Source organism: Ctenopharyngodon idella, chromosome 15, assembly GCF_019924925.1.
Source record: "Ctenopharyngodon idella isolate HZGC_01 chromosome 15, HZGC01, whole genome shotgun sequence".
In the NCBI taxonomy this organism is placed as follows: Eukaryota; Metazoa; Chordata; class Actinopteri; order Cypriniformes; family Xenocyprididae; genus Ctenopharyngodon; species Ctenopharyngodon idella.
The window spans coordinates 17,070,364-17,087,121 of record NC_067234.1 but is presented as its reverse complement, the minus strand read 5'-3'; the positions used below and the strand labels follow the sequence as shown (position 1 = coordinate 17,087,121).

At 38.8% G+C, this 16,758-nt stretch overlaps 1 protein-coding gene and 1 long non-coding RNA gene across 2 annotated transcripts; both read right to left on the bottom strand.

Annotated features, from left to right (window-relative positions):
- On the bottom strand, positions 1-6,551 carry LOC127495059 (galectin-9-like). The gene is made up of 7 exons (XM_051861470.1): positions 6,404-6,551; positions 6,202-6,290; positions 5,891-6,083; positions 1,486-1,605; positions 1,258-1,346; positions 977-1,133; positions 1-417 (listed from the first exon to the last, which is right to left on the bottom strand). The coding sequence occupies exons 1-7, from the start codon at positions 6,437-6,439 to the stop codon at positions 280-282; spliced, it is 822 nt and encodes a 273-aa protein (XP_051717430.1). The 5' UTR covers positions 6,440-6,551; the 3' UTR covers positions 1-279.
- Positions 6,552-8,758: 2,207 nt separating this feature from the next.
- On the bottom strand, positions 8,759-12,880 carry LOC127495077 (uncharacterized). Its single transcript, XR_007925049.1, has 2 exons — positions 12,602-12,880; positions 8,759-9,766 (listed from the first exon to the last, which is right to left on the bottom strand). It is a non-coding gene; the product is annotated as an uncharacterized LOC127495077 (long non-coding RNA).
- Between the last annotated feature and the right edge of the window lie 3,878 nt (positions 12,881-16,758).

The window sequence follows — 16,758 nt, the reverse complement described above, 5'->3', positions numbered from 1 at the left end:
TCAGAGTACAGTTATTTTTTATTGATTACATGATTACATGTTAATCTCACAATTGCAGTAAATTATTCATAATTTATTTGTTTGTCCCTATACTACTACTTTTTTATCTTTTAAATTTTCCTTTCTAAAAAAGCATACTGCTTAAACCGACTACAATTTGTAAATAATCTGCCCAGCACTTTATGTGTGTATTTTTAAGCATATGATATGATAAATCATCAGTCATTAGGGGAAGTTTTAAATATGCACTTCCTATAAACCTGAATCCTTAAAAGGGTTTCAAAAAATCAGTTGCAAGTCTCCATAAATTTCAAAGACGTCAATGTCCTCCAGTTTAGCAAAGCGATGCTTGTAAGTATGTGCTTGCTGGTCATTCACAAACACAGTGAACTGGTCTTTATCGCAGGAGATGGTGACCTGTAACACACACACAAAACTGACAGTGAGATGTTGTGTTTGTACTCATGTCACAAACTTCTCCTCTAAAATCTTAAAGGGATAGTTCATACAAAAATGAAAATTCTGTCATAATTAGCTCACTCTAACGTCGTCCCAAACCCATAAGCCTTTTGGAACATAACTTTATATATTATCTTATAATTTTTGTTCTATCCAACAACGCATGCTTCTTTTATGTTCCAAAGATAAACAGAAGTCTTAAAGATTTGGAGTGACATGAGGGTAAATTAATTTTCTTTTGGGGGCGATTTCGGACACAGCCATTGTGAACCTTTAATTAAAACTAAATCCATAGCCTATATGGTAGCTAGCTAATGATCCCATGATGGGAACCCCTTAAAGGTTCCATATATAAAGCGCCTGACAGAACCCTTTAATGTTATATAGAACTTTTTCTATATAGAAAGAGAGAGACACTTCAGATTTGTATCAAGAGTCAATGCAAAAATCTCTTGCTATCATACACTGTCCATTTGAATTGAAAACATAAGTACTATAAGAATGTGAGTATGCGTACCTTAAAGAGTTCATCTTTTTTAAAAGGCACACCTCCACTCCTTTCTTCTTTTCCCCACGCCCCATTCTCAAAGGTGTTGCGGATAACCACATTCGCATCAAAATAGGATAGGTAGTGAAATGCAATCCCAAATCTGTGACGGAAATTCATCTCGATCCTAATGAAGAATGGAACAGAAGAGTAACATAAAATGTATGTTTACAAAAAAATGTTTATGTAAATGAGTTTATGTTTGTTTATTCAGTAAGTGTGTTCTCTTGAAACAAAGGATGTTATGTAACCTTTTACAGTCAGGGTTAGGAAGTCCATAAATGACAATGTCTTTGCCAGGCTGTAGTCCATTTTTGAACAAGGTTTTGTATGGGACCACCTGATTGCACAAAAAAATCATAAAAGGGTAAAAGGCTTTTTATAAAATTGTGTAATATAGAAAAATAAGGGGTCAGCAATAAAATTGTCAGGCCAGTAGTGTTATATGCTTAATAGTGGTAGTATATTTTTGTTCTCACCTCAGGCTTCTGGTAGGCAATGAAATCCAGATTCACCATTTCATTCACAAACATACTTTTCACCCCAGTGATAGGAATACGGTGTTTGTAGTCCATGAAGTGTTTCCCATTGACACTTATCTATGGAGAAATGTAGAATAGATAAGATAAGGATAGATAAGTATTCTCTTGCCTGTCATTTATCACATTTAGGTTAACCTTTTTTGTTGGTAAAAAGACTTATTCATTTGCATTTTTTTTTCTCAAAACAATAAGTTAAGTACAATTTCTCCAATTTTCACAATAACTAAATGCACTTGGCTTGCTGATCAAAACTGATGTGTGATTCTCAGTGAGACTGCCATACTTTTCACAACTTCTAAACATTCTTCATTATTGAGTCATCACCTGTGAAATTATCAATTCAATTGTCAAAATGGTTGACAATTAGATGAGATCGGATAAAGAACTGAAAGACACAGGGAGCATATATACTAGAACAAATGATTCACAGGGCACAGGTGAATGACATTACTAATTAGACAGACTGGGGAGAAACTTATGCTGCGTTCCAGGCAGGTTTTTGAGCCCGTAAGTCATGACTTCAAACCACGACTCACAACTTTGTAGCTTTCCAGGCAAGTCACGCCAAACTGCCTGAGTGTAAACAAACCAGCATGGCGGACCATACGGGGCTTATGCTCATTTACAATTATTTCTATCGCCAAAGGTGCTTACTCCTTGCTCATTTGAGGGAAACGGAGGAGGAAAAATGGTGCATAAGGCAAGAGAAGCTGTTATACCTTTTATTTTACGTTATTTTACCGTGCACTTGTATAAACACCGCATCCATAGGGGCTGCCATTGTTGTTTCACGGGCTATGTGACGTCAGAGTACAGAACTGGGAGTACATCGATCTAGTACAAGTTCACGGGTGGGAAGTCACGAGTTTGACTGCCGTTCCAGTGCACTTTCACGGGTAGAAGGTTGGAAAAACAAGAGTTACGGGTTGCCTGGAACACGGCATAGGTCACCAGGACTGAACCAAAAACACACAAGACAGAGGATGCATGTGACAGTTCGCCTCCTCCCGGTAAGGCGCGTCTTCGCGCCATATTAATGGAACAACCGAGGAGGGAGGGCAGGGGCTCTGGAGGAGGGCAAGAATTAGAGGAAGGGCAAAACAAGAAGAAAAGTGAAAAGAATTAGTCCATGGGGGAGTGGAGGGTGGGAGGAGCCAGGGTACAGCCAGGAGCAGAAGGGGCCTGATGACCCAGGCCACAGTCAGCATGATGTTCCATGGTGGCGGCGCAGGAGGGAGGAGACATGGTGGAGGCTTGGTCGATTAAATCAGGAGTGCTTTCTCCTGCGATGCAGCCAGCCGTGATGGAGAACCAGATGGAGCTGAAGAGAGACAGAGCCTGGGTGACACAGAAGAACCGGAGAGCCAAGGCGGAGCTGACGGCTCATGGGACCGAGGGATCCGGAAGACTGCCAAGGAGTCAGTGCAACCGAGGATAATGGTGGAGCCGGAGGGAAGGCGGAGCCCGGTGGAGCAGGAGGGATGGAAGGCAGAGGTGCAACAGGCAGCCAGAAATTCTGAGGTGGAACCAGGGTGATGCCTGACCAAGGCGAAGCCGGTGGGACGAGGGAGCCTGGTGGAGTGGGTAGGATGACGAAGCACAGTGGAGCTGAGGGCGCATTGAGCCAAGTCGGAGTCAAAGGACCGAGGTGGAGTCGGGGGCTTAGTGGCTGGAGGCGGAGACAGGGGATCCTCACGCCAAGGCGATGCTGGGGACTGAAAGCACTGCGGCAAATCTGCAGTACTGCACGGAGGTAGCTAAGGATGAAATGAGGGGCAGACAGGAACCAGAGGAGTAGGAGCTGAAGGAATATGCTGGTTAAGCAGAGGAGGTGGGAGAGGGAGGCTGGGCGGGCAATCTGAAAACACAAAGGGCGCAGGAGATACTTGCAACACAGGAGACACAGAGGGCACTGGAGCGAGGTTAAGAACAAATTCATGTGCGTATGCACATGTTGTGAATTAAGCGGAAAGTTTTTGTGAGAAGTTCAAATGTGGTACAAATCAGCGGCGTTTCCTCCGAGCAGGCAAGGGAGGCAGTGTCTCAAAAAAAAAAAAAAAAAACTGGATGAGAAAAAAATTGATATCACAAAAAAGAAAATAATGCAAATATTACAAAATGTGACATTAAAAAGTATAAAAGTCACTCGTTTTTATAAAGTAACAGTGTCCAATTGCTACACCCGCAGGTGAAGTTACAGCGAGAGGCTTTCCTCTTGTGTCCTTATTGAGTTAAAACAGAAACCCTAAAGCATGCGGTATGTTTAGTGGGAGGTATTTGAGAATGAATAGAGGGAAGTAAACATATCAGCCATTTCACCACTTTGTCATGACATCACTAACTCTAAAATGTACATAAACCCCATCTCCCGAGAACACGCAACAAAGGGGGTGAGGCCATGTTGGGCTGCTTTAGAGAAGAGGAAGAGTTGTTGTAGTAGAGTGTTGTTGACATGCCGTCATTTTACGCCGGACTGCTTCACAAACAAGGGTCAATTCAACGCTGGATTTGCACAAAAGATTAACATGACGGCACATGCTAGTTAAATCAACTCCACTGCAACTATTTAAATTTATCCACTAACCATTCAGAAACGTCCAGTTTCATTCTGAAAGTTGTAACTTCTTCCTGAGTCTCTCCATCAGTGTCGACTCCGGTTTGAACAATGTAAGGTTGAACACCGTTACTGACAATCCTCATTTTGGCTGCGTGAGATTCTCCAGCTTTGTTGTTGTTGAGCGACCGAAGCGTGAGCTGGTAAAGCTCCGCCCTCTTCTGGAAAGGGGGCGGGAGCAGCAGCTCATTTGCATGTAAAGGGACACGCGTGTTTTTGCTCATACCGAAATAGGGGCAAATTTGACAAGCTATAATAAATGATCTGTGGGGTATTTTGAGCTTAAACTTCACAGACACATTCTGGGGACACCAGAGACTTTTATTACATCTTGTAAAAGGGGCATTATAGGTCCCCTTTAAAAAGAAAAGCTGAAAATTAGTTCACAAACAATATATATTGATTAAATGGTTACTGCTTTTAGTTATTATTTTGTAAAAATAAATAAATACATAAATAAATAAGAATAAAACTGCATAAAAACACTAACTTGAAATTTATACTGGGGTTAATAAATAGAACATTTCATACTTGTTGCAAAAAATATAAAATAGAATTGTATTTGGTCTCTCTTTTTTATGTAGGCTAATTTTTATTTAACCAGGAAAATTAAGAATTTGATATACAGTATATAAAATATATAGTATAAACTTTTGATATACAGACCTTTCCTCCTCATTTTAAAACACCACCGGTATAAATATGAATAGTGTTACAGTCACACCAGTTCATATATGTGTGTTTGTGGGGGTTTCACCCCTTCACTGCTGTGTGCTTTTTTTCTTGCATCATGGCTGGTTTGTAGATTGTACGCACAAAAAATTCTCTGTATTTTCGTATTTTTGCCATTTTGTCTATTTTTGCGTATTTCCCATTCTTTTTCTGTGGCGGTCATTTTTGACTGCGAATAACAAAAGTGTGACCTTTTTTTTTTTTTTTTTTTTACAACCATTTACCTTTTTATAATCAAATCCTTTTTTGTGTGTATGTGGTCATACAGCAACTGCCGCAAAAGTCACAGAGTTTCATACTATTCGGACGAAGTAGCCATTTTTAAAATTTCAAAACTTTTTTCAGTCTAAAATAAACCACACCAGAAGGTTAAGTTTCCATATACATGGATCTTGTCTGAATGTCATTTTATAGCAGTCTTCTCTTCCCTATATATGACTTTACATGTAAGAAATGTGTAAAAATGGACATGCAAATGTGAGTTTTCTGTTTGCACATAACACATTGTTTAGAAAAACAAACGTTCTGTATACATCAAAAATGTGCATATTATTTTTCTGTGTACTACAGTATTGACTTCTGCCAGTAAACTTTTATCTGCTGTTGAAATCTGCATCTAAAAAGCTCAGTGTGATTCACAATAGTATTCAGCTAGACAAAAAAGATATCCTTGTACAGTATAGCAAACAGTCAGTGTCAACAACAACAACAAAAAATTAATTTGTATATGAAAAAACATTTCCAGGGTTGACTGCCATGGTGAAAAACTATTTGAACTAAATATTTTGACTGGTATGGCAGATCATGAATTTTTTTTTTCTTTTTCTCGGTGGTAATGGCAAATTAACCGCCACAATAACTAGGTTTTGAAGCATGAAATTAATGTTTTGAGTGAGTTACTATATTTTAAAAACATGCAATAGAGTTGTGATGTCCCACAAAACAATTTCACCCCAAAGGTAAAGCAATTGAGAAAAAGATGTATGTACAGTATACCTTGTAAGTCTGGTTGGTGACAAGGATCTGGAGCATGAATGGTTCGCCTTGGAGTAAGAAAGAGTCACCCGTGCGTTCTGGGCCCCAGTTACCCTTTTGAAGAGTGTTTAACACCACATATGCAGGGCCATCATCATAGCGTGGGTTAAAGTGCAGAGCAATATCATCACCACACTCAAGGTTCACATGAACTCTGTACAACACAGAATGAAAACTGTATACAAAACTAGTGATGCCCCTATAATATTCTTGAAAATATGATAAAACGTTAAGATTAATTTGTCCTTTAAGATTAACATAAAATGACTCACCTGTTGGCATTTGGCAAAACCGTTCCACTCACGATGATGCTCTTCCCTTCCTGCAAGCCCCCCTGGAGTGGACCAGTGAATGGGGTTTTCTGTGTTGGAGTAAGAATGGCAATTTCTGAGTGAAAAGTGTTTCAAAGTAATCCCTATGTCATTTTTTTATGTGTACACATATGAATCGTTTTATATTAAAAATGTCACTTACTGGTTTGCAAAAAAGCTGTTGCTGAGAATCTTCCATTCTGCCAATTCTTACTTTTCTTCCGTCTCAAAGTGAATCTTCGGTTGTGTATTTAAGACCGAGGCTGAAGCACCAAGGATGAGAAAGCATGTTGAGTAGCCTAAATATACCTGTGATTTTAAGCCAGCCCATATAATTTATATATACACATTTCTGGATAGATAGACCTACCTGGAATATTGTCTGCCAGAAAACTAAAATGCAAACAAGGATAAAGGCCGATAACACTAGTACAGAGACGATCAAGTAGGTTACAGGTAATAAATTAAATTTGAGTGCTGTTGGATTAACGGTAATAATGAAGAAAATGTCTGATAATATGACCAAGACAGCCACAAACAGGACATTGGTGGATATCTACAGGATACAGTGGAATATTTGTGTTTCTGAATAGATAGTTAGACCTACCTAGAAATTATATGAAAACATCGTCTGCCAAACAGCTAAAATGCAAACCAGAGGAGATATCATTTAGTCCAAAAACAAATTATGGAACCTTAAATATAACAGTAGACCTGAGAACCATGAAAATAAGATTCAGTCTATATAAAAACTCTTAAAAGAGCCGTCTTGAATGTTCTGAAAAGGACTACAAATTGTCATCTCAGTAAACAATATTTAGTTTATTGGATTTCGGGAATCTTCTTAGTTTTGGTTTGGAGAGCATTTGCAAAATAAAGCCTTGAAGAGTTTGTGCATGACAATTATAAGAATGTTCTCCTAATGTTCTCGTAACATATAAATTTCAGGAACATGTCTGTAACCAATAAGCTGCAATGTTGCATCAATAATCAGTCTAAATCTGTAAGATTGATTACGTGTTATATTATCTGGATCATTCATCTATCCCTGCACTGAAAATTGTCCAGATCTTATGTTTCCAAGAGTTTAGAGAAGTTTAGCTCTGTTTCTCCATCATTTTTCCATTATAATTTTTATCTGATCCTTACAGTTCTTTCTGGCAGCAAACTCAATACATTCATCGTGATCTTCATTTTGCACATTTCATTAAACCTACAGCTGCACTGCACTAATTTCAGTGATTGTTGTCAAACCAAAACCTCTTTTTAACATTCTGCAAACTTTGTTATGAAAAATAAAAACTACAATATAACAAGCCTTTTAGAAAAATTATCATTAGGTTGCCACATAAAAAACTCCCCACAATGTTCTGGAGATGTTTGTTTAAAAGAAAAAGTCCCTTTTTGCTGCTGCTTTGCATATTCTGTATTTGAATAACTAAAATGAGTGGGTTTATTTTAAAGAAGTTTCCCTGTCATTTTAGTCTGTTAGTCTTTGCTATAGAGTCACAGCATAGAGTTTGATTAAGATTATATTATATTGAGGAGTGAGGTAGTTAAAAACAAAGGCAGTCCTGTTTCAACTTGGTATGATGTGCTTCAAAATCCTCTCCTCTGAACAACTGAAAAAGTACCTCAGAATGTGGTTTCAGTGACCCGACTGCAAAACCCTTGATCGCATCGATGATTTAAATATAGACCTAAAAAAAATTAAATATATAAACAAAATATAGACTAATGTAAACGACAACAAAACACATTTAAAAAACAATAACCTTGTTTTTCAAGATCAATATAGTGGTTGATAGATATTTGTCACGGTCACCAGCTCTGTCACCATTTCTGCACTACATTTCCCATATATTTTCATTTTCCCCTCTCCTTGATCTCACCTGCACTCTTTCAGCCATCACCCGCACCAGTTACTCATCTCCCTCGTCAACAGGATCACATAAAAGCACACACTCGTCTCCCCAAATCATCTGTTCCCCTTTGTGTCTACCTTCTGTTCCTCTGTGTTATTCATCATTACCAGTCAGTGAGGTGTGTGCTCCTACCATCCGTCTGTCCAGCCATCCATGATCTCCAATATAGGAAATGATATTTCATTATCATCCATCTCAAGTCATCTCACTGTCTTCTCACCGGTTTCCTGCCGTAACACTCATTGCTGCAAAATAAAGAACCTGTTACTGTTATTTCTGTTTATGTTTGTTCTACTTTAATTTTAATGTTTAGCATTTTGGTTACTTTTAAAAACTGTTAAAACTAAGCACTCATGTCTCATTTCCACAACTTGGGAATACACAGCCCTGAATATATATATATATATATATATATAATGTACATACAGGTGCTGGTCATATAATTAGAATATCATCAAAAAGTTCATTTTTTTATTATAAATTATTTTTAAAAATGAAACTTTCATATATTCTAGATTCCCTACATGTAAAGTAAAACATTTCAAAAGTTTTTTTTTTTTAAATTTGATGATTAGAGCGTACAGCTCATGAAAGTCCAAAATCCAGTATTTCAAAATATTAGAATATTTCCTAAGATCAATCAAAAAATGGATTTGCAAAACAGAAAAGTTCAAGTTCTTTAAAGTATGTTCTTTTGTGCACTCAATACTTGATCGGCAGGACATATTACAGCAAATGACTTGCTCCTAGCACAAATTACTGCATCAGTGAAGTGTGGCCTGGAAGTGATCAGCCTGTGGCACTGCTGAGGCACTATTGAGCCTTCAGATCATCTGTATATTGTTGGATCGACTGTTTCTCATCTTTCTCTTGAAAATATCCCATAGATTCAGGTCAGGCATATTGGCTGGCCAATAAAGCACAGTAATATCATGGTCAGCAAACCACTTGGAAGTGGTTTTTGCACTGTGGGCAGGTGCTAAAGTCCTGCTGGAAAAGGAAATTAGCATCTCCATAAAGCTTGTCAGCAGATGGAAGCATAAAGTGCTCCAAAATCTCCTGGAAGATGGCTGCATTGACTTTGCACTTGATAAAACACAATGGACCAACACCAGCAGACGTCACGGGCCCCCCAAATCATTATTGACTTCAGAAACTTCACACTAGACTTCAAGCAGCTTGGATTCTGTGCCTCTCCAGTCTTCCTTCAGACTCTGGGACCATGATTTCAACATGAAATGCAAAATTTACTTTTATCTGAAAAGAGGACTTTCGACCACTGTTCACTGTCCAGTTCTTTTTCTCCTTAGCCCAGGTAAGATGCTTCTGACGTTGTCTCTGGTTCAGAAGTGGCTTGGTAGTCCTTTTCCTGAAGATGTCTGAGTGTGGTGACTCTTGATGCGCTGACTCCGGCTTCATTCTACTCATTGTGAAGCTCTCCCAAGTGTTTGAATCGGCTTTACTTGACAGTATTCTCAAGCTTGCGGTCATCCCTGTTGCTTGTGCACCTTTGCCTACCCAATTTCTTCCTTCCAGTCAACTTTGCATTTAATATGCTTTGATACATCACTCTGTAAACAGCCACCCCATTCAGTAATGACCTTCTGTGACTTACTCTCTTTGTGGAGGGTGTCAATGATTGTCTCCTTGACCATTGCCAAGTCAGCAGTCTTCCCCATTAGTGTGGTTTCAAAAAACAAAAGATACCCAGAATTTATACTGTAGGGATGGTCATTTAATGAAACTCAAATGTAAATATTCTAATATTTTGAGATACTGGATTTTGGACTTTCATTAGCTGTACGCTCTAATCAACAAATTTAAAAAAAAAAAAAAACCTTTTGAAATGTTTTACTTTACATGTAGGGAATCTAGAATATATGAAAGTTTCATTTTTTAAAATAATTTACAATAAAAAAATGAACTTTTTTACGATATTCTAATTATATGACCAGCACCTGTACATACACACACATATATATATTTATATATATATCTATATATATATATATATATATATATATATATGTGTGTGTGTGTGTGTGTGTGTGTAAAGGGCTATTCAGACATCTAGTGGCTACAGTGTGTTATTACAGATTATTGTTTTAGTCCTTTGATAAAGAAAGTGTTTTCGTAGCTGGAAGGCAGAGTTTGCACTGTACAACCATGTCGACTGCATTTTCTTCTTTGAAAACAAAATAGCAGCGAAATTTCCATCACTGGCAACAGAACCAGGAAATAATCAAGCAGCGCTTAATATGGTGTTATTATGGCAAAATAATAATGTATTTAGTTTTAAATGAAACGATTGTAATCCTGATAGTATTCCCCCTTTTTTTCAAAATGTAACTGTAATCTGATTACTACGTTTTTGGACGTAACTGTAATGAGTTACAGTTACTGGATTTTTGTATCCTGATTACGTAACGCCGTCACATGTATTCCGTTACTCCCCAACCCTGGACATAGTGCTTTCCATTGACGAGACCAGACACCGTGGTGCAGGGAGTGAGAGTCTTTATAGTGTGTGTCTGATGAGTGGATGGCTTGCAGGTGCAGGTGATTGGTGACTGAGTGCAGGTGAGGAACCAGAGGGATGCTGGGAAATGGAGTCCGGGGAAGGTGAGACAGACGGTGACTGTGACACTATGTTGATATAAAGGAATTTTCCATATTGATTTTTCAAAGGTGTTTTACATATTTGAGTTATGCATTGTTGTGTTTCAGGTTAACCCTCATGTAGCCTACTGTTGCGGGTCATTTTGACCCATTTTGTCGGAAACAACTGACCCGCATATTTTAATGTTCTAAGGCAAATGCCTCCTCAAAAAGTTAGGATGAGAAAATAATCCATATTACAAAAATAAAACAATGCGAATATTACAGAATGTGACAATAAAAAGTGTAAAAGTCACTCGTTTTTCTAAAGGAACACTGTCCAACAGCGACACCCGCAGGTAAAGTTACAGCAGGAGTCATGCCTCCCTTTCCACTCATAGAAAATCAATAGACCCCCTAAAGCATGCAGTGGGTTTTGTGGGGGGTAACAGAGAATGAATGGGGGAAAGTCACGTGAGAGGAGGCAGTGCCTCCATCGCGATATGATTGGATATGATCGGTTATGATTGGATATGATTGGTTTGTGAGATAAATCCTGACTCTTGTTTAGGTGTGTGTTCCACGTGTCAGTCTGAATGAACAAAATGACGGCATCAATGGGAAGACTAATTAAAAAGTAAGTAAACAGCTCACCCACTTATATACAGGTGCTGGTCATATAATTAGAATATCATCAAAAAGTTCATTTTTTTATTATAAATTATTTTTAAAAATGAAACTTTCATATATTCTAGATTCCCTACATGTAAAGTAAAACATTTCAAAAGTTTTTTTTTTTAATTTTGATGATTAGAGCGTACAGCTCATGAAAGTCCAAAATCCAGTATTTCAAAATATTAGAATATTTCCTAAGATCAATCAAAAAATGGATTTGCAAAACAGAAAAGTTCAAGTTCTTTAAAGTATGTTCTTTTGTGCACTCAATACTTGATCGGCAGGACATATTACAGCAAATGACTTGCTCCTAGCACAAATTACAGCATCAGTGAAGTGTGGCATGGAAGTGATCAGCCTGTGGCACAGCTGAGGCACTATTGAGCCTTCAGATCATCTGTATATTGTTGGATCGACTGTTTCTCATCTTTCTCTTGAAAATATCCCATAGATTCAGGTCAGGCATATTGGCTGGCCAATAAAGCACAGTAATATCATGGTCAGCAAACCACTTGGAAGTGGTTTTTGCACTGTGGGCAGGTGCTAAAGTCCTGCTGGAAAAGGAAATTAGCATCTCCATAAAGCTTGTCAGCAGATGGAAGCATAAAGTGCTCCAAAATCTCCTGGAAGATGGCTGCATTGACTTTGCACTTGATAAAACACAATGGACCAACACCAGCAGATGTCACGGCCCCCCAAATCATTATTGACTTCAGAAACTTCACACTAGACTTCAAGCAGCTTGGATTCTGTGCCTCTCCAGTCTTCCTTCAGACTCTGGGACCATGATTTCAACATGAAATGCAAAATTTACTTTTATCTGAAAAGAGGACTTTCGACCACTGTTCACTGTCCAGTTCTTTTTCTCCTTAGCCCAGGTAAGATGCTTCTGACATTGTCTCTGGTTCAGAAGTGGCTTGGTAGTCCTTTTCCTGAAGATGTCTGAGTGTGGTGACTCTTGATGCGCTGACTCCGGCTTCATTCTACTCATTGTGAAGCTCTCCCAAGTGTTTGAATTGGCTTTACTTGACAGTATTCTCAAGCTTGCGGTCATCCCTGTTGCTTGTGCACCTTTGCCTACCCAATTTCTTCCTTCCAGTCAACTTTGCATTTAATATGCTTTGATATACACTCCGTAAACAGCCACCCCATTCAGTAATGACCTTCTGTGACTTACTCTCTTTGTGGAGGGTGTCAATGATTGTCTCCTGGACCATTGCCAAGTCAGCAGTCTTCCCCATTAGTGTGGTTTCAAAAAACAAAAGATACCCGGAATTTATACTGTAGGGATGGTCATTTAATGAAACTCAAATGTAAATATTCTAATATTTTGAGATACTGGATTTTGGACTTTCATGAGCTGTACGCTCTAATCAACAAATTAAAAAAAAAAACTTTTGAAATGTTTTACTTTACATGTAGGGAATCTAGAATATATGAAAGTTTCATTTTTTTAAATAATTTACAATAAAAAAAAACTTTTTCACGATATTCTAATTATATGACCAGCACCTGTATATTACTGCTTTATGTCACATCAAATTCAAACGTGAAAAGACCTGAAAACATGATGACTGCGGGGGTTTTAGTGAGCAATCAGCTTGATGAAATTAAAGACGCATCTTCATGTCTGTGACAGACATGTCACAGCCTACAATTCAACACGTCGCGTTGATCAATACGTCATTTCATGTTGCAATTTCATTGGCTGGTGAGTAGACGCAGGTCGTAGTAGCAAACACACTGTGAGATGATCATGCTGAATTTCTGACAGTGTCAGAAAACTATCGCAGGCTATCTTTGGTCACAAGACTGTGACAACGTCCGTCTTTGAACCTCTCTCACTTTACGATATAGGACCACCGATCAGGAGCCATGATCACAGAAATCACCACGATTGTTACACGATGGCAATCTTTCATCTAGGACAGCCAAAAATCGTGCAGTGTATCCCAGGCTTAAGGAAAAACGGTACTGACTGAAAACAAGAGTCCAGCATCATGTGGTGTGAGAGTGTGACAGATAATAGTTAATAGGCTTGTTCAACTTAAAGGGTTAACTCAACAACATGTGTGGAACGACATGAGGGTGGGTAATTAATGACAGAATTTTCATTTTTTGGTAAACTAACCCTTTAATGCGGCGCTGCAAAGATCGGCTGCCGCCTGACAAAAGCAATGCATTTTGGTTAGAAAATTTGCCATCAAAGTACTGCGAGAGCAAAACTAGACCAGCCGCATAGGTCAGGCACTTGCTCAAAATCGGTTGCAAAAGCCTTGATGACAACAAACTTTATTCTCATTGGTCAGATTCTGTGATGACAAGGATTACTTGTGTTGCATGTTTTTTTCTTAGACAAGTTCCTGTATTTAAAGGATTAGTTCACTTTCAAATGAAAATGACCCCAAGCTTTACTCACCCTCAAGCCATTTTAGGTGTATATGACTTTCTTCTTTCTGAGGAACACAATCGGAGTTATATTAATAAATATCCTGATGCATCTGAGCTTTATAATGGCAGTATACGTTACCAAACGAGTATGAGCTGCGATGCGTTTGTGTAAAAAAATATCAATATTTAACAAATTATGAAGTAAAATAGCTTCCGCCAGACCGCCTTCCGTATTCAAAGTACGGAAAAAACGGAACTGGCGTTGCATCAGGCACTTTCAAAACAACAAATTTCGCTGGTTCAGAATGCAATACGGATGGCTATGGATGATGTTAAAACCTCTCTGATCGAGCTCCGCCAAGAAGTGCAATCTCAAACGAATACGGTACGAGGCTTGGTATCAAAAGAAGATAAGATTCAGGGTGAGACGCGACAGATGAAGAAAGATCTAAATATGTGTACAACAGAGCAGCAAAGCCTCACCTTGAAAATCGCGGAGTTGGAGGACAGGTCTCGCCGTAATAATGTGCATTTGGTGGGACTGCCGCAGGGCCGAGAAGGGGATGACCCAATAGGCTTCCTCCTTCAAAAGATGCTCCCCGTCTGGATACCCGCGCTGAAAAATAAGGGGCCGATCGAGATTGACCGAGCGCACAGAATTTACGGCTCCGGTAAATCCCGCATGGTAATCTTTCACATGCTACGTTACCAAGATCGGCAGGCGATTCTTCAGGGAGCCAGGGAAGTGATGGAAACTGAACCAATTCGTGACCAGGAGTCAGTGGCGTAGCAAGTCAGCCCCGGGCCCATATGCAAAAAAATTTTTACAGGCCCCCCTCGGTTTCGCGGAGGGTGGAGGGGATATGCGTCTTATGTGAATGAGTCCCAGGACTTTAATATGAATAAGATATTATCACTAATATGCAGACAAAAATGGTAAAAAACATTTCTAGGAACGACAACAGCACTACAGTACTATATGCGCTCCTCCATCATTTTGACTTTGCATTGCGGATGTATTTCAAAAAATATGAAAAAAACGGCTCTTAAACATTCTACTTTTGAATTCGACCGATTAGACTCTGACTTTGGAATTTCAGAATGACCATAGCATCATTTTAGATGCGATGAGTCCGAAGATTATTCCAGTTATGAATTAATTATTCCGTTACATACTTTTTTAATGCACATGTTTTATAATAAATTTACTAGAAGTTTCTTCTCTAAATTTGTTTCCATCACGTTTTATGTGCATTTTATTTTGTTGAATATAAAGTAGGCCTATCCACCCCAGCGAGTGTAGTAGTTAGCAAAGTCAAGCAAAAGCCTACATTGACATAATTAAGCACCCATCTAAAGGACTGGTAAGGGACAGCAAAGAAATTAACTTTGCATTTTCCGACTTCTTTTCTAAACTCTATACCTCCAAACTCAATCCCACAAGTCCAAGCTGTACTACTTTTTTGCAATCTCTTTACCTCGTCTTAGTCATGAAGAAGCTGAACTTTTGGGACAACCAGTTACCTTGGAGGGACTAAAAAGGGCATTACAAGGTGCTAAGAAAGGTAAGGCGCCAGGCTTAGACGGGATCCTGGCAGAACTATTTCTTAAATATTTTGATTTACTCGGTCCTGTCTTCCTGACAGCCATCCACGCGGCAGTAGAGGTTGGTGCCTTTCACCCACAGATGAATACAGCACTTATATCATTGATACCCAAAAAAGGGAAAGATCATTCGGACTGTGCAAATTACAGACCCATTAGTTTGTTAAATACAGATATAAAAATGTATGCCAGAATTATGGCCCTATGATTGCAGCAGTATATGAATAAATTAGTGCATCAGACAGGGTTCATGTCAGGTAGATTAGCAGCTGATAATATTCAGAGACTACTGCATGTCATACATGAATCCCAGGCTTGTCCCACTCCAGCTGCAGTTCTTTCCTTGGACGCGGAGAAAGCATTTGACAGGCTGGAGTGGGACTACCTCTGGTCTGTTTTGGATGCACATGGCTTTGGCAAAGGCTTTGTGAATATGATAAGGGCTCTATATAAAAACCCCACTGCTTCTGTTGTAACTAATGGAGTGCACTCTCTACCCTTTAACTTACAATGAGGTACAAGACAGGGGTGTCCTTTATCCTCAATGCTGTTTGCGATGTCACTCGAGCCCCTAGCCCAACTGGATAAGACAGGAAAATGTCTGTTCAATTTCAGTTTAACTCTTACAAACAACATATATCGCTATATGCGGATGATATTTTACTGTTTATTTTGGATCTTCAAGTTTCATTCCCCCAGATACTGAAGGTATTGGGAAAGTTCAGTACGTTCTCCGGGTACAAAATCAATTGGGGTAAATCCTCTTTGCTTTCACTTAATAGTATGGCCAAGAAAGTTAAACTGCCATGTAATATTCCTGTACAAATTTCAATCAATTACTTAGGCATTGTTGTTCATTCATCCCTCAATGTTATACCTGATGCCAACTATCTACAAATTCAAGCCAGGGTCGAACAAGATCTCAGAAAATGGACCTTGATGCCACTCTCATTACATGCCAGAATAGCGAGTGTTAAAATGAATGTTTTGCCGCGAATCAATTTTCTTAGCTCCATGATTCCACTGCCTGCCCCTAAAAATTTTTGACACAAACTCAATTCTACAATTCGTAAATTTATTTGGAACGGTAAACAACCCAGATTGAAATTTGAAACACTGCAGCGTGCAAAACATAATGGGGGATTAGCGCTTCTGAATTTTGAATTGTAATATAGGGCCTTTCAAATAAAATGCATTAAGGTTTGGCTTAACCCGCTCTCTAGGGTTTCTTGGCAAGAGATAGAAGAGAGCCTAGCGGGCAAATACAGGTTACAAGATATACTGTTCTCTGGGCTAAATGACAAGCAATGTATGCAAGCTTTTG